We start from the raw sequence: 23,131 nt of genomic DNA, 5'->3' as shown, positions 1-23,131 counted from the left end.
AAGCTGTTACCTCATCAATAATTACAAAGGGCAGTTTTGTCAACCTCACAGAACTACAGACAGGATGAAATCAGATAACTTACAAAAGATTTCTAGAAGAGTATTTAGCATACAGTAGGGGCTCCATAAACGTACAACTTGCCTCACTTGGTTCCTATTTTAACAAACTGGAAATACAAGTGAAATCCACAAACACTGAGATTGTTCATTGGGAAAATTTCATTCTTATGTTTAAATCTGTACATTTGCTATATATGGTTAGATTTATTAACGTGCATAACTATTGTAAATAGTGTGTAAGCCCAAGCATTTTAATAAGATAGTGTTTTGGAAGGCAACTTGACACCATCTATCAAAAAATGTGTGATTATTAAAAATAACATAGCCCTGTGTACAAAAACTTTTTGAACTTTTCACACCAGATTACTCCCACTCCCTAAAGGTAAAACAGTTTCGTATGTGGCACCCAGAAATATTCCATGCACGCGTACCCATACGTATCCATATATCCTCTTTAAAATACACACACACACACACACACACACACACACACGAATGGAAGCTTACTACACTTTTATGTACTTCTTTTGAACTTTATACATCTTAGAGATCACTCCATACTAGCCCATATATTTTTGTTACCATTGCACAAGGTGTTGAACCTACTAATAATCCCACCAACAGCTCACCCATTAAATGTTTTACTGTGCCCAGCTACAGCATCACTAACAGCCCAAACACACACAGGCGCATGATGATATATGTACCAGGATGTTAACTAAGGCGTTCTTTTAACACTAAAGAATCAAAAGCAACGAGACGGGTAAGTTACAGTAAATCTATGCTATGGATTATTATCTGTGATGAAAAAGATTACACAGGTTACATGACACAGGATTAAGACACAGTTAAGTGACAAAAGAACAATACATGTAGTACAAGCCAACTTATTTTTATTTATTTATTTATTTTTTTGCAGTACGCGGGCCTCTCACTGTTGTGGCCTTTCCCGTTGCGGAGCACAGGCTCCAGACGCGCAGGCTCAGCGGCCATGGCTCACGGGCCCAGCCGCTCCGCGGCATGCGGGATCTTCCCGGACCGGGGCACGAACCCGTGTCCCCTGCATCGGCAGGCGGACTCTCAACCACTGCGCCACCAGGGAAGCCCTATAATTTTTAATTACATACGTGTGGGTATGTGTGTACTATGGAATGATACACACCAAACTGTTGATGCCAACTACCTCTCGTGAGGCAAGTGAAGCAAGAACATGGAGGGAAGGACTCTTTTTACCCTTCATAGTTCTATACTGAGATTTTTACAAAGAGCGTGCATCATATATAGACTGTATAATTTTCTAAAATGAGGATAAAAACTGTATCGGTCATCTATTGCTGCATAACCAATTACCACAGACATAACAGCTTTAAACAACACATACATTTTCTCATAGTTTCTGTGGGTCAGAAGCGCAGGTGCAGCCGAGCTCAGTCCTCTGCTTAAGGCCACACAAGGCTGCAATCAGGGTTTGCCCAGAGCTGGGTTCTCATCCGGAGACTCAATGAGGGAAGAATCTGCTTCCCCACTGTCACGGTTGTCAGCAGCTTCCGTTCCTTCTGGATATGGGATTCACGGCAGCCTGCTTCTTCAAGCCAGCAAGGAAAAGACAGCAAGCCTCTAGAGCCAGTCTGCCAGCAGGGCAGAGTCTTATGTATCGTAATGTATTCATGGACGTGACAGCCCATCACCACTGCCATACTCTATTGGTTAGAAGCCACTCACAGGTCCTGCCCACACTCAAGGAGCAAGGACTGTACAAGGCTGTCAACACCCAGAGCAGGATCTCGGGGCCACCTGAAACTCGGTGTACCACAAAGACAATTAGGATCTTTACCATCTCTCAATGGTAAGCACCTGAAAGATGACCAGGAAGTAATTTATATGGATGTACCTCATGGTTGTCTAAATGAAATTAACCAAACTGTACAGGCAGGAGATCTATGTCTATGGTCTCATTAGTAACATTTTGTAAAACCATGCTCCAAGTTCAAATATAATTCAAGTATTTCATTGTCAAGAAAGGAAGCAGCTATTTGACATTAAACACAATAAAAGATCTCTAATAAAATGGCAAGGCAATTTGGAAAGTGGTTTTTATAAAATAAACCATGGGTAATAACATAAGCTTATACCAAGAACTATGAAAAAGGAAAGCAAAGGATAAAACCAGGACAGGACTAGTTATGTGTTGAAACTGTCTGAAGTGAAATGCTAAGTTTACTAGTGTGCAATGTGTATTTGGTGGAAAAAAGCATGATAATAAGCCTGACAGAATATGACCTCGTAATACTTCTAATGTGTCTAGAATGAGGCTGCATGCCATATCCTACAGGAAGAATAAAGGTAAAGGGCAGGTGCCGTCTCTGTTGAATAGGGTCCTAACAAAGGGGCTTCAGAAGGACTCTGCATCTTTAATAATATAAAAAGGCTAGGACACAAACAGCATAATCTAAAATGCCATGAGAAATACTTCACATACAAAAAGGTCTAAGTAAAGCAGGATTTTATAAAGTGATCAAAACAGAAACACTAAGGGGGAAAATCTTTTAAGATTAAAGAGGATGTTCAAAGGACAAGTTGAAGTGGTGGTAACATTTATGAGGCAGCATTAAACTTCAGTTCTAAGTAACAATAAATTATTCACTACAAAAACATACATGTGTCAAATATTATAAGCCTCTTAAACTTTTTAAACAATTCCCTGCAGAACGGAGGAGATGTATTAGGTCAACACGAGCAGATTCTAACTTTTTCAGCAGCACAGTATGACCACTCAGAGCAAAGGAACAACTTCAGAAAAAAATAGGAAGACAGACCATCAATAGATTCCACCACCACTACTGATCTGATCTCACACATTTTGTATCTGGTCTTAAATCAATTGTATTGCCTTTATATGAAGTAAATGTTAGTTTTACTTTTAAGTGCCTTCATGTACGTAAAATTACAAATATCTGTTAATTAATGTACATGCAAATTAAAATTTTTTAATAGATCAAGTTAAGTTAAGAGAAGCATGTAAGTAAAGATACCCCTGAGAAGTTTTGTTTTTGCAGCCCTACTTGGCCTTGGCCTCAGTGAAATTCTAACACTTGACTAGAAAGAGACTTGCCTTTTCCAGTTCCTTCATTGCCTTTACTAATTGCATTGTTAAAAATATAAAAAGGTTAGGACACAAACAGGGCATCTCTGTAGCCTATAACCACACATCTCTTAACTTCTTCTAAAATTTATCCTTCCCTCAACTTTTTCTAACAGTACTTTTTGCAAATTCTCTCTGCCACAATATGCCTGTCTCAAAGAGGCTGTGTCCAGAATAAATTCAATGTGTGGCAGTGCCTAACAGCCCATTCACTGACTCATGTAGGCACTCACCAAAAACTAAGACTCATACCGTTGGTCACAGGTGCCCGCCCAGGGCCAGGCACTGGAAATACCGTGCAGACAGGAAGAACACTGTCCCTGCCTCAGTCTCTGTAACGAGACCACAATCTCCTTACACCCAACTTACTGCTACACAGCTAACAAAAATTCCAGTCACACCTCTTCTGCTTCTGAATCTCCTAGGAAGGCAAAAATTAGTACTTAACATCCCCTGCTATGGACTCATCTATTCATTCCTTTTCACTCTTCCGAAACATGTCCTTAATTATATCACCTCTTCCTATTCCATATTAATTTGTTTCCCCTTTCTAATAAAAAAATTTCATATGGACTGGATCTCTTGCTTTCTGTTCACCTGTTCTTTTCCGTCATAATACCTGAGGTCTGAAAAACACAACCAGACTATATCAACTATGAAGACACTTCAAATTACTAATAAGATTTCTGTATCTTTTAAGGAATAAACCAAAAAAAATTATAGCAGAAAAGAAAGATTACATTGTTAACCTATTCAAATTCCAAAAATTAAAATTACCAAGAGAATGGTGAGGAGTAATGTATGAATTGACACTGTCCAATACTTTAACATTTCAGGGAACAGTGCCAAAGGTAAAACTCAAAATCTGATAAAAGTCCAATTTAAATCTATCCGTCCTAAAGGCCAAAAGTTATACTACAACAACAACTGTTTTATTGTGTACTTAAAACACTTAGAAGTTCACGTTTATTTGTACTAAAAATCCTATTTAAGCTTAGTACTCTAGTAAGAAAGCACAGTTTAATAGGGTTTAGGTTTGCATTCATTATTTTATTAAATCAAAACGAACACTGTTCAATGAGGGGGAAGGACAGAAGTTCAAGCATAAGCTTCAGGATGGATATGGAGGATGTTATGTTTGGTTGAAGTCAGTGAAATGATCTTAATTCACGCTTGTCATAAAGGGAAACAGAGAACTGTGTCATTTAAAGATTTTTCAGGCACCACTTTCCAAGCAGTGGACTACATAGAAATATTTAACGTATATCCAAAAAGCAGCTAAAAACATACTATAATCTTGAATATACAACAAATGGAAAAGCAAAACTGTTATTTTAACTATACAACATTCCTTCATAGCCCTCAACTTCATAGCAAAAATATAAAGTAAACCAACTGCTTACCATAAAAAAAAACATGGAAAAATGGAATGTACTAACCAGTTCCAAAGATGGGCTAAATAATGAAACACACTTGAAACCCCAAGTTCATGGCGTACCTCTGGACATGGGTCGGCGACTGTACCAAAGAGCAATCTTCTCCAGAAGAAAGCGTCCGTGACTCGCTGAGTCTGTGCTCACCGTTCCCCAGCTCGCCCATCACCCAGTCTGGTAATCCTTCTGGGCTGGACAATCCTTTGGCTTGTGCTGGATTTGGTTCATCAAAATAGATGGACTGATTTTTAAAAATTAGAAAAATTATTCTTTCAAAATGTACTATATGAGATAATCAGTTAAGATTTCCATCAAGTTTAGTGACAACCTTTCAAATACTCAAATTCAATTACATAAAAATATATAAAAATGTATCATTCAATGAAATATTAAAATACATAAAATGGATAACTTATTTACATTTTAGTTATGTTGTGCTGTATAAGAAATCTAACAAATGATAAAATTACATGACAGATACATCTGATAATAATGATTTATATTACAAAAGGCATATTAGCTGTATGAAAAGATAAGTGAAAAGTTCTTTTTAAATCATGTGCTCTCCTATTTCTTTCTGTGATCATTAACTACTCTGCACGCGCGCGCACACACACACACACACACACACACACACACACACAAATCAGTAGGCAGAGAAACCAAAATCAATAAAAACCAGAAATAAACGTTTCTAGTCATCCTGCAGTATCCCACAAGCTAGATGAAAAATCCAAGACAGGTCTCTAGGCCTTTACATTACTAACATTAGTAAAATAAAGCCCTTTCCTACAATTCCATAAAATGAGTGTGAGAGGGAAAGCATGATACAATACACTCATATTTCAACATCTGAATGTGTTTCAGAAAATGTTCTACCTTCGGTCATTAAGAATAGATGGGCTGGGACTTCCCTGGTGGCGCAGTGGTTAAGAATCCGCCTGCCAATACAGGGGACACAGGTTCAAGCCCTGGTCCAGGAAGATCCCACATGCCGCGAAGCAACTAAGCCCGTGCACCACAACTACTGAGCCTGTGCTCTAGAGCCCGCAAGCCACAACTACTGAACCCACGCGCCACAACTACTGAAGACCGGGCGCCTAGAGCCCGTGCTCTGCAAGAAGAGAAGCCACCGCAATGAGAAGCCCGCGCACCGCAACAAAGAGAAGCCCCCGCTTGCCGCAACTAGAGAAAGCCCACGAGCAGCAACAAAGACCCAACACAGCCAAAAAATAATAAAAAACACAAAACAAGAATCCGCCTGTCAATGCAGGGGACACGATGGTCTGGGAAGATCCCACATGCAGCAGAGAAACTAAGCCCATGCACCACAACTACTGAGTCTGTGCTCTAGAGCCCGCAAGCCACAACTACTGAGCCCGCGTGCCACAGCTACTGAAGCCCGTGCACCTAGAGCCCGTGCTCTGCAACAAAAGAAGCCACCACAATGAGAAGCCCGCGCACCGTAACGAAGAGTAGCCCCCGCTCGCTGCAACTAGAGAAAGCCCATGCGCAGCAACGAAGACCCAACGCAGCCAAAAATAAATAAATAAATAAATTTTTTTAAAAACTTAAAAAAAAAGTAATTCAATCCAACCTCTCGTTACATTAAATAATACATACAGAAGAGCTTAATAAACTAGAATTTACTGACATCCATAAATTATTACATAATCCAGTGAAAATTAGTGGGAAATTAAGGCTCAGTATTTAAAAATTCATTTTAATGTTTTTAGAAATATTGTAGAATACTGCAGGATGACTAAATCAATTAAGTATGGTTCCATTAGAGCTCAATATCTGATTTCCATTCAAGGTGGAAAAAAACTGAATCAGGGAGCAAAAAAATAGTTTTAGCTAACATATTTTCTAGGACTTGTAGCTTAATAATATGACCATTCCCAAATGGGATGATAAACTGACACTTTTAGAGAAACAAACGAATGCATCTTTTGGTCAAAGACACCTACCATGTATGAAGGTAAAGTTTTCAGCGTCCCTGGCTCAGGGCGGTGGGTGAAAGGGCCCTCGAGAGCCCCTCGCCTGAGCATGTGTAGTAAGAGCTTTGCGTACAGATTCCGATTCCTCCTGCCTGTGACCCCTGCTCCTGTTCCTGAAGGCTCACACAGTTTTCTAATCCAAAGTGCACACCTCTGCCGCTCTAGAAATACACAGGAGCTGTTAGAGACTTGAGTTTTCAAAAAATAAAACGTTACGTTAAAGACCCATAAAACATCTGCTCTAGTCTGCAGCAGGGGTTGGCTGACAGCGAATATTTTAGGTTTTGCAGCCATATGATATCTACCCAACTCTGCCGCTGTAGCATGAAAGCAGCCACACACCATTCACACCACACGTCACCAAATGGTTATGGCTGTTTTCTAATAAAACTTTATAAAAAAGGCAGCAGCCTGGATGTGGCCCAGGGGCTACAGTTTGCCAACCCACCCTGGTCTAGAGTTTAACTTTAAACTAGTAATAAGATCTCAGGATTGCTACCAAATAAATCTGAGACAAAAATGTTGCTGTTCACATAGCACAGGGAGATCAGATCAGTGCTTTGTGACCGCCTGGAGGGGTGGGGTAGGGAGGGTGGGAGGGAGGGAGACACAAGAGGGAAGAGATATGGGAACATATGTATATGTATAACTGATTCACTTTGTTATAAAGCAGAAACTAACACACCATTGTAAAGCAATTATACCCCAATAAAGATGTTTAAAAAAAAAAAAAGGTTGCTGTAAAACCATCTCTAAAATAATTTCAGTTGTGTTGAAAAATCTTTCTGTAATTCTCATTACACAAACCAAGAGAGAGAGAATGCAATCTTATTTAGCATTTTAAACCTAATCTAAAATTGAATCTCAAATGTTTTATTTATTAAACTGGTAATCTTCAGGGATTTGTGGATGATTTATTTAGGAATTTCTTTTAACCTCTCTAAAAACAATTGAGGGTTACATACTTACATGTAATTTTGAAAAATAATTATCCCTTTAAAAGCTACCTTAAAAATGTAGCACAGTTTAATCCACATATAATGACCTATTGATTATCTTATCTTACCACGACACAGAATTGTTTTTAGGTCTCAGGAAAACCATTTTGACGTTAATCTTTTATCAGTCTAACTCAATTTGAGGATTATATATCTAACACAAATCATAAATCTGCTTCAATGTCTTAGTTTCTAAAGGTCATATTCATTTATTGTTTTACCTACAAAAATCCCTGGGGCAGATTTACCACTTTGCTCATACTGGATTTATCACTACATGTATGAAAGGTAGTCTCTAAATAACTTTTGTATTTTTAGCTTTGAAAATTATATAATCACAAAACAAACTTCTTGAAATATCAGGTGTACTTTGTGCAAAAAGAAAATACAAACTAAAGCGGATAAACTTAAGCAAACAGTTTTTCAAACTATATGTTTATACGCCCTGCAGCAAACTGAGATCCATATAATAGTCGGTGAATAGAACTTAGTACAACAATCCGGCTAACGAAAAATATTAATTCCTCTATTTAAAATAATGGCGAAAACCATTATCAAAAGTAGAATTTAACTATAATGAAATTTAAGTTATTATGAATGTTCAGGTTCTTGACTGGGATGTGAGTGTCTGAGCATTCATTACGAATTAATTACATAAAAGAGGGTCAAGGATGTACCAATACATACTGACAATGAGTCATGAACCAAAGATCACAATTAATCCAATTCTATGTACCCCAAATCCCTTTTTAAAAGAAGATGAGGGACTTCCCTGGTGGCGCAATGGTTAAGAATCTGCCTGCCAATGCAGGGGTCATGGGTTCGAGCCCTGGTCCGGGAAGATCCCACGTGCCGTGGAGCAACTAAGCCTGTGCCCCACAACTACTTAGCCTGCGCTCTAGAGCGCGCGAGTCACAACTACTGAAGCCCGCGCACCTAGCACCCGTGCTCCACAACAAGAGAAGCCACCGCAATGAGAAGTCACCCCAAGAAGCCCACGCGCCACAAGGAAGAGTAGCTCTCCCACTCGCCCCAACTAGAGAAAGCCCACGTGCAGCAACAAAGACCCAATGCAGCCAAAAATAAATTAATTAATTAATTTTTAAAAAGTGATACTGCATCTTTAAAAAAAAAAAGAAGATGAAATATGAGGATAGTCTGAAGTACATTTATAATGAGAGATTTTAATATACACTTATGCTAATCAGCAGATCTAAGACAAGAAGGAAAAGAAGGCAGTGAGTATCAGAAGAGGACACAGTATAGAAATATCATTAAATACTAATTCAACTAATCATGAATGAGCCACGGGACAGGAAATACTCATTTTAAGAAAAGCAGAAGAAGAAAGAAGAGGTTACCATCCAACAAGGCAAGAGAAGAAGGCAGAGGAAGAGGCGTGAAGGGAAGACCATGCCAAGCCACCCTGGACTCGGACAGGCTGCAGGCCCTGCCTGGTACGATGGGTGACCACAGAACGCGTAACTCATACACTGCGCTCCCTTTTCCCAGTGCAGCTCCCTGGAATAAAGATCTAACATTGAGTCGGCTCCTCATGTTGAATATGAAGTTGACTCAGACACCTCACAGAAACAGGGGACTTGGACAACACGGGGATAAAAGCCGGTCTCCTGGTCCCACTCCGAACCCTCCTCGCAAAAGCTCCCAAATCAGATTTACCTTTACGGCCTGCCTTACGCGTACTATGACTCAGAGGGTCTTCCCTGCCCCTCAAACTCTCTTCAAATGCTCTCTGATAAACCTTTTTTACTTGAGACAAAGACTCACAGAGGAGAAAAGGTTAGGAATTGCAGACAAGATGCCAACAAAAACGCATTCACACTTGATTTTAGTCAGTCAACCAATGAGCATGTAAGACTAACAGATTCTTTTCTGCTTTGATAAACAAAAGGGTCAGAGACAGGTGGACAGTAGGCTCCTGAAAGAAGAACCATCTTCATGGTAGGAGGAAAAAGACGCAGGAAAAAACAGTTACAGCTAACTTTAAAGACCCATGCAATTTAAGCTCATGACCTGTGAGAAGTGGTCTCACAGTAATAATACCTTTCCACAGTTCAGTAGTTCACCATGACTAAATTTCTGTTTACCCTCCAACAGCTCAAGGTAAACAATCCTTTATCAGCTTAAGATGAAAACTGTTATTAAATGAATCCACTTTTCATTTTGAAAGTTCATGGGTTTGACTAAATAATACAAAGAAAAAAATTAATTTTAAGAACGTAATTTTCAAACATAATCTTACCTGACCTATGGGGTAATTTTAGAACAAAGGGCTTCATATCTACCACAAAGTGATCAAATTCCGCATCCAGCTTCTCCCATTTTTCTTCTTCGCTTCCCATTTCCATAATTCAGCCTGTAAAAGATTTAAAATTAAAATATTAAGATCTGTATGCTGAAAACTACAAAACTCATGAAAGAGATCAAAGGTAGTATTAAATACCCCCAAATTGATCTATAGATTTAATGCAATTCCAATCAAAATCCCAGCAGTATTCTTTGTAGATATACACAAGCTGATTCTAAAATTTACGTGGAAAGTTAAAGGAATTAGAATAGCAGAAACAATCCTGAAAAAGAAGAAGTTTGGAACACTCACATTACCTGACTTAAGATGCACTATAAAACTACAGTAGTCAAGACAATATGGTATTGGTGAAAGGATAAGACACATAGACCAACAGAACAAACTGGAGAGTCCAGAAATTGACCAACACAAATATGGACAACTGACACTCGACAAAGGTACAATTCATGGAGGAATGATAGTTTTTACAACAAACGATGCTGTAACAATTGGGGATCCATATGCATAAATAAATTTAAACAAATAACCTCACTCTGTATGAAAAATTAACTCAAAATAAATAACAGACCTAAGTGTAAAATGTAAAACTATAAAACTCTTAGAAGAAAACATAGACGAAAATCTTCATGACTTGGTGTTCGTCAAGGATTTCTTCGATATATCACTAAAAGCACTACCTGTAAAAGAAAAAATTGATATATTGGACTGTATCAAAATGAAAAATTTCTGTTCTGCAAAGAACTCTTTCCAGGAGTTGAAAAGATAAGCTACAGCCTGGGAGAAAATACTGCAAATCATTTACCTCAGAAAGGACCTATATCAAGAATACATAAACTTTTAAAACTAAACCATAAGAAAACAAACAACCCAATAAAATTAATCAGCAAAAAAAATTAGTTCCTTTACCAAAGAAGATGTACAGTTGAGAAGTAAGCGCGTGAAAAAGATGCTTAACCTCATTAATCATCAGAGAAATGCAAATTAAAACCACAATGAGATATCACTAGCTGCCTATTAGGACAGCTAAAATTAAAAAGGCAAACACCACCAAAGCTGCTGAGGGCACAGCGCGAGAGGCCTTCTCACGCATTGCTGGGAGGAGCACAGAGCGGTGCAGCCACTCGGGAAGACAGGTTAGCCATCGCCCACCCCGTTAAACATACCCGTAGCGGAGGAGCCAGAAATCCCCCTCTTGGGCATCTATTCAGGAGAAGCAAAATCCCTATTCGCACAGAAACCCGGATGTAATGTTTCTAGCAGCTTTCTTCTTCTGTAGCCACCAAACCCTGGAAACACCCACGTGTCCCTCCCCCGGGAAATGGATAAACCGCCGTGGCCTCGCCACACAACCAAACAGCGCTCGGGCAGAGAGAGGACGGAAGCGCCCACAGGCCCCGCCACACGGATGAGCGTCCATGCGCGAGGACGCGACGCGCAAGGCGCCGTTCCCGGAGGGCCGCGTGCTGTACGACGACACCCACTCGTACGGCACCCCGAAAAGGCAAAAGCTACAGGCACACAGAACAGCTCGGTGGCGCACTGCGTTAGCACTGGGGCGCAAGGAGAGCACACGGGGCGCTGCGGCTGTCCCGCGCCTTCTGCGCCCGAGGTCATAAAAACCCATTCTGAGTCTGTGTAAAAATTCATCACACTGCAACACCAAGAAAGCGATTTTAACCGTACGTAAATGTAAAACGTTTAACTTCCATCAAAAAACGTAAAATACTGGTCCTCGTACTTCTTCCTCATCAGGAAGAAAACCACTGAAAATGAAGGGGGTGGACCCCCAAACTCAGACACAGAGCTTCTGACAAAATTTCTTACGTTAAAAATATACCCAAGAGTCCACATGTTCCTCTCAGGTTCGAAATGCCTTGGTAAGGATGCGCACCATCTCTACGCTATGCACGGTCCGCAATTTGTCATTTGGCCGGTTTACAAACCACACGTTTGGGGAAAGGCTCCGGTGTGCCTCGGCGGCGGCCCTGCTCCACAGACGCCCTCCCTCTGCTCAGCGGGCCCCTAACGCTCAGCAGGGCGCCCACCTCAACACCAGCAGCCCCTCCGCGTCCGGCCGCCGGCCGTCCCTCGCAGCTCGCGGCGGTGGGCCGGCGGCTCCCTAGGGGCCCGACGAGCCCTGCCGGGGATCTTCCCCCCGCGCCGGCAGGCAGCCGTGCCGGGAAGGGAAGCAGTCTCTGACGTCCACGCTACGGCTCCCAGCCACGGCTCTCGCAAGCCCGCCCGCAACGCCCCTCTTACGAGGCCCCGCCAGCGGGCCGGACCCAGCGCTCCCCCCGCATCGCTGCCGCCCACCAAAATGCCCTCCGGCCGATCGGCCTCTTCTCCTCCCTACTCCGCACGACAGCGACCGCTCGACACCGTCCTTCGCTCCTCCGCTGAGGGTCTGCTGGAGAAAACGGGCACCGCCCTGAGGCCCCACCGGAACCCTCCGTTCTCTCCCATTTCGCCGTCCGCAAGGCAGCCCTGAAACTTTACCAGCCCTCTCCAAGCCCCTAAGCCGCTGCAGCTCCGCTGACTCTGCACGTGGGAAGCTCACCTCTTCCTGGGAGGAAAACGGCACGCTCTTCCCTCCACCGCCCAACTCGCCTCCTCGGGAGCACATCCTCACGTGCTCGCCCCCGCCCCCGCGTCGGAAGCGCTGACCGTCCTCCCTGCCGCGGAGACCCCATCACCGTCAGGGGCCTCCTCGCTGTTTCACACTGACTCCTTCCCCGCCGCCGTCCCCATTCGCTAAGCCCCGTGAGCCAACACAGCAACAAACGCTCAGAAAGGTCTCAGAACCTGCCTGTGTGCCTATTCTCACCGCCGCTCTCTCAGAGCAAGCCCTCCCCACCGCCGACTCACCCTAACTCTCCCTGCTTCAGTCCTCACTGGCACCAGAGATGTCCCAAGTACAAAGCTCCGCACATCACTTCCTGTCTCCACCGCCCACTGCCACGGGACAGGATCCAAACCCAAAGTTAGGCCGGCCTGCCAGGGCCTTTGCCTTCTGAGCTCCCTACACACGCGCGCACACGCACACACGCGCACCGATGACCATGCCCCACCAGTGAACTCCCTGCCATTCTGCAAACACTCCAAGCCCTTACAGGATCACACAGGCTGTCCCACTGCATGGAGTCATCAAGAAATGCAACTCAGACATCACTTCAGAGTAGAGCTTGCCCCACACATCCCAGACTCATCTCTCCATCTTAGTGTGTACTGCTCACATCTGTGCCACGGCATTCATCACGCTGTTACCTCTTTTTTACACATCTGTGTACTATTTACAGGTCTGCCACCATCTGTGAGCTGCTCCTGAAAGGCAAGGACCGTGACTGACACATCTTAGTAGGTACCTAGCACATTACACGGCACATAATAGAAGCTGAAGAATCAATCGACTAGTAAATAAAAGCTAACTAAAGGGATTAATGTCTTACTTTTACATGCCTAATACAGGCGAACCTCAGAAATATTGCAGGTTCAGTTCCAGACCACAGCAATGAAGCAAACATCGCAATAAAGCAAGTCACACGAACACTGTGCTTTCCCAGTGCACATAAAAGGTATGTTTACGCTATACTATAGTCTATTGAGTGTTCAATAGCATTATGGTAAAAAAAATGTACATACTTACCTTAATTAAAAATTACTTTATTTTTACTAAAAAAGCTATCCTAAAAAAAAAGCTATCCATCATCTGAGCCTTCAGCAATTTGTAACCTTTTCGGGGGTGGAGGGTTTGAAATATTGCAAGAATTACCAAAATGTGACCCAGAGACACAAAATGAGCAAACACTGTTGGAAAATGGCACTGGTAAACTTGCTCAAGGCAGGGCTGCCACAAACCTTCAATTTGTAAAAAACGCAAAAGCGTAATAAAGCAAAGCGCAATAAAACAAGGTATGCCTGTGTTTTGTTTTGTTTTTTAATTCTGTTCTGAGTACCAAATAGGTCCCCTAGAATAGAAATACTATTGCCTTTAATTCTGTTTACCAAAACTGGTCGTTGTACCTTCTGCATTACAGTAGAAGAAACATATTTCAAATTCAAGACTTGGTTAAGATAAATTTTATTTAAGCGCATTTTCTGATTGGTTAGTTGGTTTGGCATTATTTGGTTGCGTGGTTTTGTTTTGCATTCCTACAATAACTAGCTGCATTCATACATAACTCCATCAGTTATGTACCTGGTAACAGAAGGCTATGATACCACTGCTGGATGTTAGATCATAAAGCTGAAAAGCAACTATTCAAGTGGATGAACAAACAAATGGAAACTCATAAACCCAGAATTTTAAGCACAGCTTTGACCTGGAAGTGTATTTCCAGGCTTAAACAGTTCATCCTGCCCACATGCTCTAACATATGCCTGAGAGCACCCGTAGCTAGACAAAAAGATTCCTAATAATCACTAACTCTCAACAAATCTTTGACACAGGCAGGAGATGTTAGTGTTTAGAGAAACGAACGCTCAGTAAAAAGACCCAAAGTCGTGAAATTAAACATAAAGCTCAAACTAAAATTCTGAAACCGTTAGCTCTCAGATCTATCATATCTGACCTCTTGGCCATTTAAATATGAATCAGCAATATCTCCAACTAGTAAAGAAGTTGGAGAAAAGTAGAAAGACGATCATAATTGCTATAATAACATGCGATACTAGAGTACACATTTTTTTTAAAAGCACTATAAAGAATCAGTGTGATACTTGGTAAAAGCTAAAACTCAGCTTTTCCTATCCCTTATTTATTCTCCAACAAAATGAAAAAAAAATTAAGTTATCGTTCCAAACTTTCAAGGAATTCTTGCTACAGAAATTACATCTTATAAGTAGGTTATATCTACTTAGTCCCAGCTAATCAAAAAGTTTTATTACGATTTATTAGAATTGCAGATTTAAATTATTAGAATTAAAAAATAAGGAAAGCTGTATCTTTGACTTAGGTTTAAAATACTTAGAGTGTGCCTGCCAGTCACATAAATTAGTGCAAACGCAAAAAAGGAAGTAAACTGGGTGAGTCTTGCTTATAGCTATAGTATAGTTGGCTCATGTCTTTTATTTAACTCACCGGCACTGTCTTTTTTTAAACCTGTGTCTATGTGGACAGCTACAAAACGGGCTAAGACGTTCTCAAGGTACTTAGCTGTCATGGGGTCAGCAGAGCATAAGCGGGCCACAAACATTAAAGGTCCTGCGGAAAAGGAGCCACACCGCTCAACAAGGAACACACCTCACATACATCAGGCCCCGAATAAACACACTCCTCAAAGTTGCATGAAGTCAATTTTGTTCAATCAAACCATACTTTAAATAGATGGCGGATCATTACACAAAACTTGAAAACCGTCCTCCGGTACATGAAGCCGGTTTACAGGTGCCTGTTTCACCCGGCTCGCCCTTTTGGGTGTTTGGACAGTTACCGGGCACTGACCGCGCCCTGGCATAACCCTGGAGACGGGGGAGCACGCCGAGGCCTGGGGGGGCCAGTGACGGCTGGGGGGCGGCTGGGCCGCAGCCTGAGCCCTGCGGGGCGGCTCGTGCCCCCGCACCGGCCTTTTCTACCCCGTGTCCACGCACCTGTAAACAGGAAGGGCGCACGACCCTCAACACACAGGCCGCTCGCATGGACGTCCCTCGTCCCTCGGACACTCGGACCCGGGACACTGGGTCGTGGCCAGCGGGCCGGCGGCGGGCCGGGCCTCCCGGGGGCCGCCCCTCACCCCGAGGGCCCAGGACGCCGTCCGGCTGCGGGGGGAAGTGTTCCCGCCGGCCTGGCACCCGGGCGCGACCCCGTCAGGTGCCCGGACCCGGACATGCTGACCCGCCCCAACTTTCTCAGAACCTCCCCGCCCTGCGCGGCCCGGACTCCAGTCCGCCCGCGAAGCAGCGGCCGCCCGCGCCCAGAAGCCCCCGCGGCGCCCGCCCCACGGGCCTGGAGAGAGGCCCGGGCCCGCCCACGGGGCGACCGCTCCCCGCGCAAAATTCCACCCGAGAACCCGCGTGTGGGGACCCCGGAGGGGAAATCGGAAAAACGAGAACCTGGCGCCCCTACGTGCAAGCTTTCCGAGCGGCCGCCGCCGTCGCCGTCGCCGCCGTCGCCGCCGTCGCCGCCGCCACAAAAAGGTTTCAAATCCGTGCGGGCGCAGAGGTCGCAGCCTCGCAGCAGGCCCGGGGGGGTGGGAGGAGCCGGCTGGGCGGTGGGACGGGAGGAGGTGCCCAGCTCGCAGGCCCCGCCCCCTTCCCCAAGCCTCTGGCGGCCGCGCGCGGCGCCGTTGCCATGGCGACGCTCCGGGCCTCGGCTGCCCCGCCCAGCAGGCCGGGGACGGGGACTTCCGCACTAGCGTTTCCCCGCCCCCCAGGCCGCGCGGCGCCGTTGCGCTGGCGACGCTACGGGCCTCTGCTGCCCCTGCCTAGCAGGTCGGGAGCAGGCACGTCCGCGCTCGCGTTTCCCCGCCCCCCTGCGCTGGGCGGCGTTGTCATGGCGACGTCCCGGCCCTCAGCGCAGCTTCCGGCTCGCTTTCCAGCCTGGCGGCCCCTAGACCAATCACAAGCAGAGACTCCCGGGATGACCAGAGCACGCACTGGACGCTGCTGCCTTCAGACATCCCGCTCGGACAAGTAGCTCGTGAACACTTTAGGGGCGGTAGAGAAAGAACGGGTAAAGAGCAAAGAACACGGGGTTGCAGTAGGATATTCAGAGGGTGGACAAACGACATTGAAAGAATCTAAAGAACTGAGAACTTACTGCCTGGTATCTCACAACCCAGAGGTGAATACCGTTGAATTAAAGGAGAAAATGAACACTGCTTTTTTTTTTTTTTTTGCATTCATAACTATCCAAGATCTGAAAAAACTTACCCCAAATTCCGAAGATGCTGAAATAATATGAAAAGGCTTTGTGTTTACCAATTCTGGATAGAATAACAAGATCAAGAGGAAAATGTATTTTTGCTGCTCCCAGGAAGTCTCACCCACCTCGGGGCGGTCTCCATTGCTATGCTGTGGTTTTCTCTGGTCTTCTGTTACATTTCTGGAAAGGCTCTGAACTATATATATTTTTAAAAATACCGAACAGAAACAAAATTTAAATTGTGAAAACACTCACTTAAATGAAATTCAGTTTACCACTGTTTTTCATGTAATTTCACACAGGATTCCTTCTGCAGTATCTGCAATACACGCAGTGTGATGCCAAATCTAACATAAACACAGCTTGAAGCATCTTTTCAATTTTCCATAAAGAAAATAGAAGAGTCATTCATTTGTAACTAGTTACTTTCAAGCTTCCAGAGGGAAGGCATATTCTTTCCAAGGTGCTTTTTCAAACCCTCCCACTGGAACCAACGGTTTTTCATGGTTTCAGTGACAAATTATTAAAGCTAAGGAAAAGAAGAGGTATGAAATACTTTTAGGAATGTTTAGTTTCTCAAAAGCATAGTTGAACATGTTTATAGCTAAAGAATAATGGGTAATTCAGTCATTTGCACAGAGAATCTGGGATGCAATACCCACACATGCAATTGCAGGAATTTGACTACCCAATGAAGAGGTTCAAAACCATGCTGCTGGAAGAACATGAAATGAATTTGACAATTGATGTCTAAATGAAGACTAGCAGAAAAGTAGAAGAAGAAAAAAGGGGATTGAGGGGGGAAATGCAACAAAGTCAAGTTCATCTAAGAAAAAAATTGCAGCAGAAAAAAAAATACATGACTTAAAAGGTTAAAAAAATTAAGGTAAGTTTCTTAAAATAATTTCTATATTTAGGTGAAAGTAAGAAGAGAAAATCTCCTTTTACATTTTCAAGAACTAGGAGATTGTCACTATGTGTGTGTATATATATATATATATACACACACACATATATATTTTAAAAATTAAGATATGTACATAGGATTTTTATAGTTATTTATGTAATACATATGTAGCTGGGATGCCAACTGGAACCTGAGCTGTGTTGACCTTTGGATTCAAGCTTTTGTGTCACGATGTCCATTGGAAATCTCCTTCCATGACAACCAAGGAAACATCTAGAAAGTAACTCACCCTAGGTGACAGTGAGCAGATATGGTTCAGTAACAGTACACAAACATTGAATGGACAGGTGGTTCCACGTAAAGTACTAGCCATGGGTTGACTTCCAGCTCTCCTCCTTTGCTTGTAACAGAGTGATTCCCAATCTTTTAAGGTGAAGATTTTCCTTTGAGAATCTTAAAAAGCTATACCTCTCCTGCCCCCTGTACTTCACCACCCCTAAATGCCCACATGCCCAAAAATATGAGTACAAATCAAAGGGTTCCCCAAATTCCTCAAGTCCATCCATGGAACCTCGGTTAAGGACTTCTGCCCTATGGATTTTATATCAACTTAAACATTGAGAACAGAAGCTATAGCGGCATTCTTGTCCATAATTTCTGAAGCTATTATGGACAAACGCAGTACAGATATCACTGCCCTCAACACTTGGTTCCAGCAACCTCAGGGCAGGCATTAGTGAAAAGCAGCAGCAGCAGGGATGCCTTCAGCGAGCATCAGAGGCAAGAAATGAGAAGAATATCCTCACAGCTACACACACTCGGAGAAAAACAGATGATGCCCACCATATGGTGGCTTAGGAAGATGCAGAGCACGCGTGAGCCCCACCCTGGGAATACTTGGGAAGAAATATCTGGAATCGGAGTCCCTTCAGGGACCCCAAGGGTGAAGACAGATAAATACTCTGTTGTAAATGTTCCAGTGCTTGTGTGGCCTGAAAAATACTGTTTCACACGAAGGTTTTATGGCCACAAACCTATGGCAACCAATTAATATGACTTCTATGTCTAGTTATTTCATAAAGGATAATAATTTGTCACCTCAATATATATTTATTGAACGTCTAGTATGTGTAGATTGTTTTAACGGAATGTTTCTTCTACCACGAACGTTCTGACAGCTCACCCTAAACGTCACTTTCTCAGAGAGGCCATCAGTGCTTCTCAAACTACCCCTTATTCTCTTTCAAAGCCCCCTGCTCTTTATCTTCACTGCCTTTATCGAAATTTGTAGTCAAATATTAACTGATATTAAAGATCTTTTTAAAATGTCTATAGGCGGGACTTCCCTGGTGGTCCAGTAGTAAAGAATCCGCCTTACAATGCAGGGGACATGGGTTCGATCCCTGGTCGGGGAACTAAGATCCCATATGCACAGGGCAACTAAGCCTGCATGCCACAACTACTGAACTCATGCACCTCAACTAGAGCCCCCGTGCCGCAAACTACAGGGCCCATGCGCTCTGGAGGCCACACGCCACAGCTAGAGAGAGAAAACCCGCCACCACAACTAGAGAGAAGCCCGCGCGCTGCAACGAAAGATCCCACGTGCCTCAACACAGATCCCGTGTGCCGCAACTAGGACCCAACGCAGCCAAAAATAAAAGTAAATAAATAATAAATCTAAAAATGTTTTTAAAAATAATATGTCGGGCTTCCCTGGTGGCGCAGTGGTTGAGAATCCGCCTGCCGATGCAGGGAACACGGGTTCGTGCCCCGATCCGGGAAGATCTCACATGCCGCGGAGCGGCTGGGCCCGTGAGCCATGACCGCTGAGACTGAGCGTCTGGAGCCTGTGCTCCGCAACGGGCGGAGTGAGAGGCCCGCGTACCGCAAAAAAACCCCATATGTTTCCTAAAGGCATTCTTTCATACCTTAATTTCCCTGAAGATCAATACCAAATGTATAAGTCTATAGTAATAAATGTATTACTAATAATACTCACAGAAAATGAGTTACAAAACAGTTTACAAGCCATTCTACCAATTTACATACTTACCATATACACACACAAAGGAAAACAACGTGTAAGGATGTGAATCAAAGGCGGACAATGAATCTCTAGGTAATGAAACTAAAGATGATGTAAGTCCTTCAATTTTACTTCCTAGATACCCTCAAATCTCTCCAAAAAATAGCTCTATTTTAGAAAACGTTGACTTAGACATAAAATTATGAAATTCACCGTATTCTTCTCCTCAGACATAAAATTATGAAATTCACTGTATTCTTCCCCTCTCGACCATTTTGGGTGTTTTTTCTTTCATAAATTTATTTATTTATTTTTGGCTAAGTTGGACTTTGTTGCTGCGCGCGGGCTTTCTCTAGTTGCAGAGAGTGGGGGCTACTCTTTGTTGCGGTGCGTGGGCTTCTCACTGCAGTGGCTTGTCTTGTTATGGACCACGGGTTCTAGGCGCACGGGCTCAGTAGTTGTGACTCGCGGGCTCTAGAGCGCAGGCTCAGTAGCTGTGGCGCACGGGCTTAGTTGCTCCGCGGCATGTGAGATCTTCCCGGACCAGGGCTTGAACCCGTGTTCCGTGCATTGGCAGGCGGATTCTTAACCACTGCACCACCAGGGAAGCCCTCTCAAACATTTTGGAATCGAGGTTTCAATAGCTTCAGTGTGAAGTCAGTTATCCAGTAGTTGGAAGGATTGTGAATAATAAACACGTGAATAAAAAACACGTTGCAAAGCAAGTACAAGACACAAAAACAAATGTTAGTGACTTTGGATCACTGAGGTGGATTATCAGGCAATTATTTCCACTTACTGTCAAGAATAATCAACAGTTAACTGTAAAGAGAAACAAAATTTTTCTTCCTAAGCTGAGATTTTTGAATTGCGTATTTTTTTCAGGTTATAAAAGTTTTGATGATATTATACGGAAATTGGAAAACACTAAAGGTTTAAAGAAGAAATAAAAATTAATTCTACCATTAAGGAATAGCCACTATTAACAATTATAAATACATTCTCAAATCTTATACATATATATATGATCGTTTTAGTGTCTATTTATTTTTGCATCATTTGGATATAACAATTTGCTTAATTATTTTCCTGTGATTGGATATATGTTATTAGCAATTTTTGGCTCTTATATAATACTGCAATAATTATCTTCTAATATATACATCTCAGTTGAAGTTTCAACTATCTCCATAAAAGATATTCCTGCAGGCATGAATGAAATTAAAGCTTTTGATCATTACTGCCAAATTGCTTCCTGGAAGTGTTTTGCAAATTTGCAATTCCACTCAAACAGTCCCTGAGAGCGGCTGTCTCACATCAACAATTTTTCTAATCTGTGCTAATTATGTATATAAAAATAGTATCTCTTTTTAATTTGTGTTTTCCGCTATTACAAAAGCTGAAATATTTGAAAATCCCTATTAGTCCTTTTTTCAAATTCTTCCACAAAGTGTCCTCTAGTCCTTTGCCCATTTTGGGGGGAAATTTCACATGTTATACATGTCTTCCATATTTTAATCTATTGTTTCAAAATCAGCAAATGGCTCTGTACACAGTACTGATGCCTAAGCTGATATTCTGAATAACCAAATTTCAGTCAGTGATTCACCATTTTGCATTATTAAGATTCTCTGTATCATTACATTGAAATACATGAATGACTCAGTCATCTAAATGGAAAGCAATTTATAAATACAAAGAATGAGTATTATTATTGTTATGTAAAGACATTAGAGATAAATAAAATAATCCTGTAGCCAGTAAAGTCCTTAAATTGGGTAGGAAATAATTCAGAACTTTCTATTTCTAGGTCACAGAAGAATAACTTATACCACAGATAGATGTAGTTTAAGGAGTGTAGAAACCAAGAATTATGGGGCATGTTTTCTTTTCATCACCACTAGAAGACAGAGTTACAACCTGTAACACAATGATTCTGGATTCCTTTCTTTTGCCAGAACTAAGCTGAGGCAATAGATCTGTGCCAGAGGCTATTAACAGAGATAAACTCGGCTATTCGTCCCCCCTCCCTTTCAATAACACAAACAGTCCCCCACTTACAATGGTTCAACTTAAGATTTTTCAGTTTATATGATGGTGCGAAAGCAATATACATTTAGTAGAAACCGAACTTTGAATGTTGCATTTTGCTTTTGTCCCAGGTAGTGATCTGAAGTCAGACGCTCTCTGGTGATGCTGGGCAGTGCGGCAGCCACGGCTCCCAGTCAGCCACGGCTCCCAGTCAGCCACGCGATCAGGAGGATAAATAACCCCTCCACTCCAACCATTCTGTACCCAAACCATTCTGTTTTTCACTTTCAGTACGGTACTCAATAACTTACATGAGATATTTGACACTTTATTGTAAAACAGGCTTTGTGTTAGATGATTTTGGCCAACTGTAGGCTAATGTAAGTGTTCTGAGCACGTTTAATGTAGGCTGGGCTAAGCTATGATGAGCAGTCGGCTGGGTGTATTAAATGCATTTTCAACTTGCAATGTGTTTATCAGGAGGCCCCCCCCACCCCCGGACGTCGAGGAAGATTTGTAGACATATTGCACTGACCAACGTTCATGCAAACAGCAACCACCTACTAGGCCACCTCCTAGCCTCACCTATACAAAAACCTCCTCACCACCCTGTTTCAGCACCCCTCCCTAGGCTGGAAAATGCCAGCTTTAGAGTTCAGTTATTTCCAGGAAGCCACCGGGAAATGCGTTGCTTCCCCAGCAGTGTAAAAAAAAGGGGGGAAAGACACAGTCCTGAAGTTTGGCTCTGTAGCTCCGTCACTTGTGTAAACCAACTTACATAACCTCCGTGAGCTTCAGTGTCTTTACCATCCTTATGGGATGATTGGGAAGATGGAGTTAACACAGGCGAGCTAGATGGGAAGGGAAGTGCTTCCCGGTGCCTGACGCGGGAAACGTCAATCTTTTCCTTCCAAACTGTCTGTCATGAACTTTCAGAAGTGGCAGATGCCACTGGGAAGCAGCATTAGCACACAAAGAACTAAGTATGCTGCATGCTCACACACACTCGTGTAAACACATTCACACACGCATGCTCACATGCACATACGGGCACAAAGAGCACACACTCGTACACACACTTATATACACACATACATCACACATTCGCGCACACGTGCACACATACTCGTGCTCACATTTACAAAACACACACTCAAACAGCATACACATTCACGTACACATGTGCACACCAACCACACACACTCTCAAATGTGCAGACATATACTCACACCCATATGCACAAACCCCAAGCTCTCCTTCCTTCCTTCCTTCCTTCCTTCTTTCTTTCTTTCTTTCTTTCTTTCTTTCTCTTTCTTCTAAATCTATTTCAGTGTTAAGGTGGG

At 42.9% G+C, this 23,131-nt stretch overlaps 1 protein-coding gene across 11 annotated transcripts in view; it reads right to left on the bottom strand.

Moving 5' to 3' along the window:
• Positions 1-16,113, bottom strand: part of CEP112 (centrosomal protein 112) — a 422,061-nt gene extending 405,948 nt beyond the window's left edge. For 6 of the 11 annotated variants that reach the window (XM_082861163.1, XM_082861173.1, XM_082861172.1 and 3 more), the window contains exons 1-4: positions 16,011-16,113; positions 9,897-10,010; positions 6,606-6,796; positions 4,701-4,876 (exon numbers count right to left, since the gene is read on the bottom strand). In XM_082861163.1, the coding sequence (XP_082717289.1) occupies positions 4,701-4,876; positions 6,606-6,796; positions 9,897-10,002 (473 nt within the window). In that variant the 5' untranslated portion in view covers positions 10,003-10,010; positions 16,011-16,113. Of the gene's footprint in view, positions 1-4,700; positions 4,877-6,605; positions 6,797-9,896; positions 10,011-12,519; positions 12,563-15,548; positions 15,634-16,010 lie in introns of those variants that run through there. The other 5 variants (XM_082861167.1, XM_082861168.1, XM_082861174.1 and 2 more) reach the window with 5 other exon arrangements.
• Positions 16,114-23,131: the final 7,018 nt, after the last annotated feature.

The sequence above is a fragment of the Leucopleurus acutus genome (genome assembly GCF_964270905.1).
Source record: "Leucopleurus acutus genome assembly, chromosome: 19".
Lineage (NCBI taxonomy): Eukaryota > Metazoa > Chordata > Mammalia > Artiodactyla > Delphinidae > Leucopleurus > Leucopleurus acutus.
Note: the sequence above shows the minus strand (reverse complement) of the source record. Positions and strands in the feature narration are given on the sequence as shown.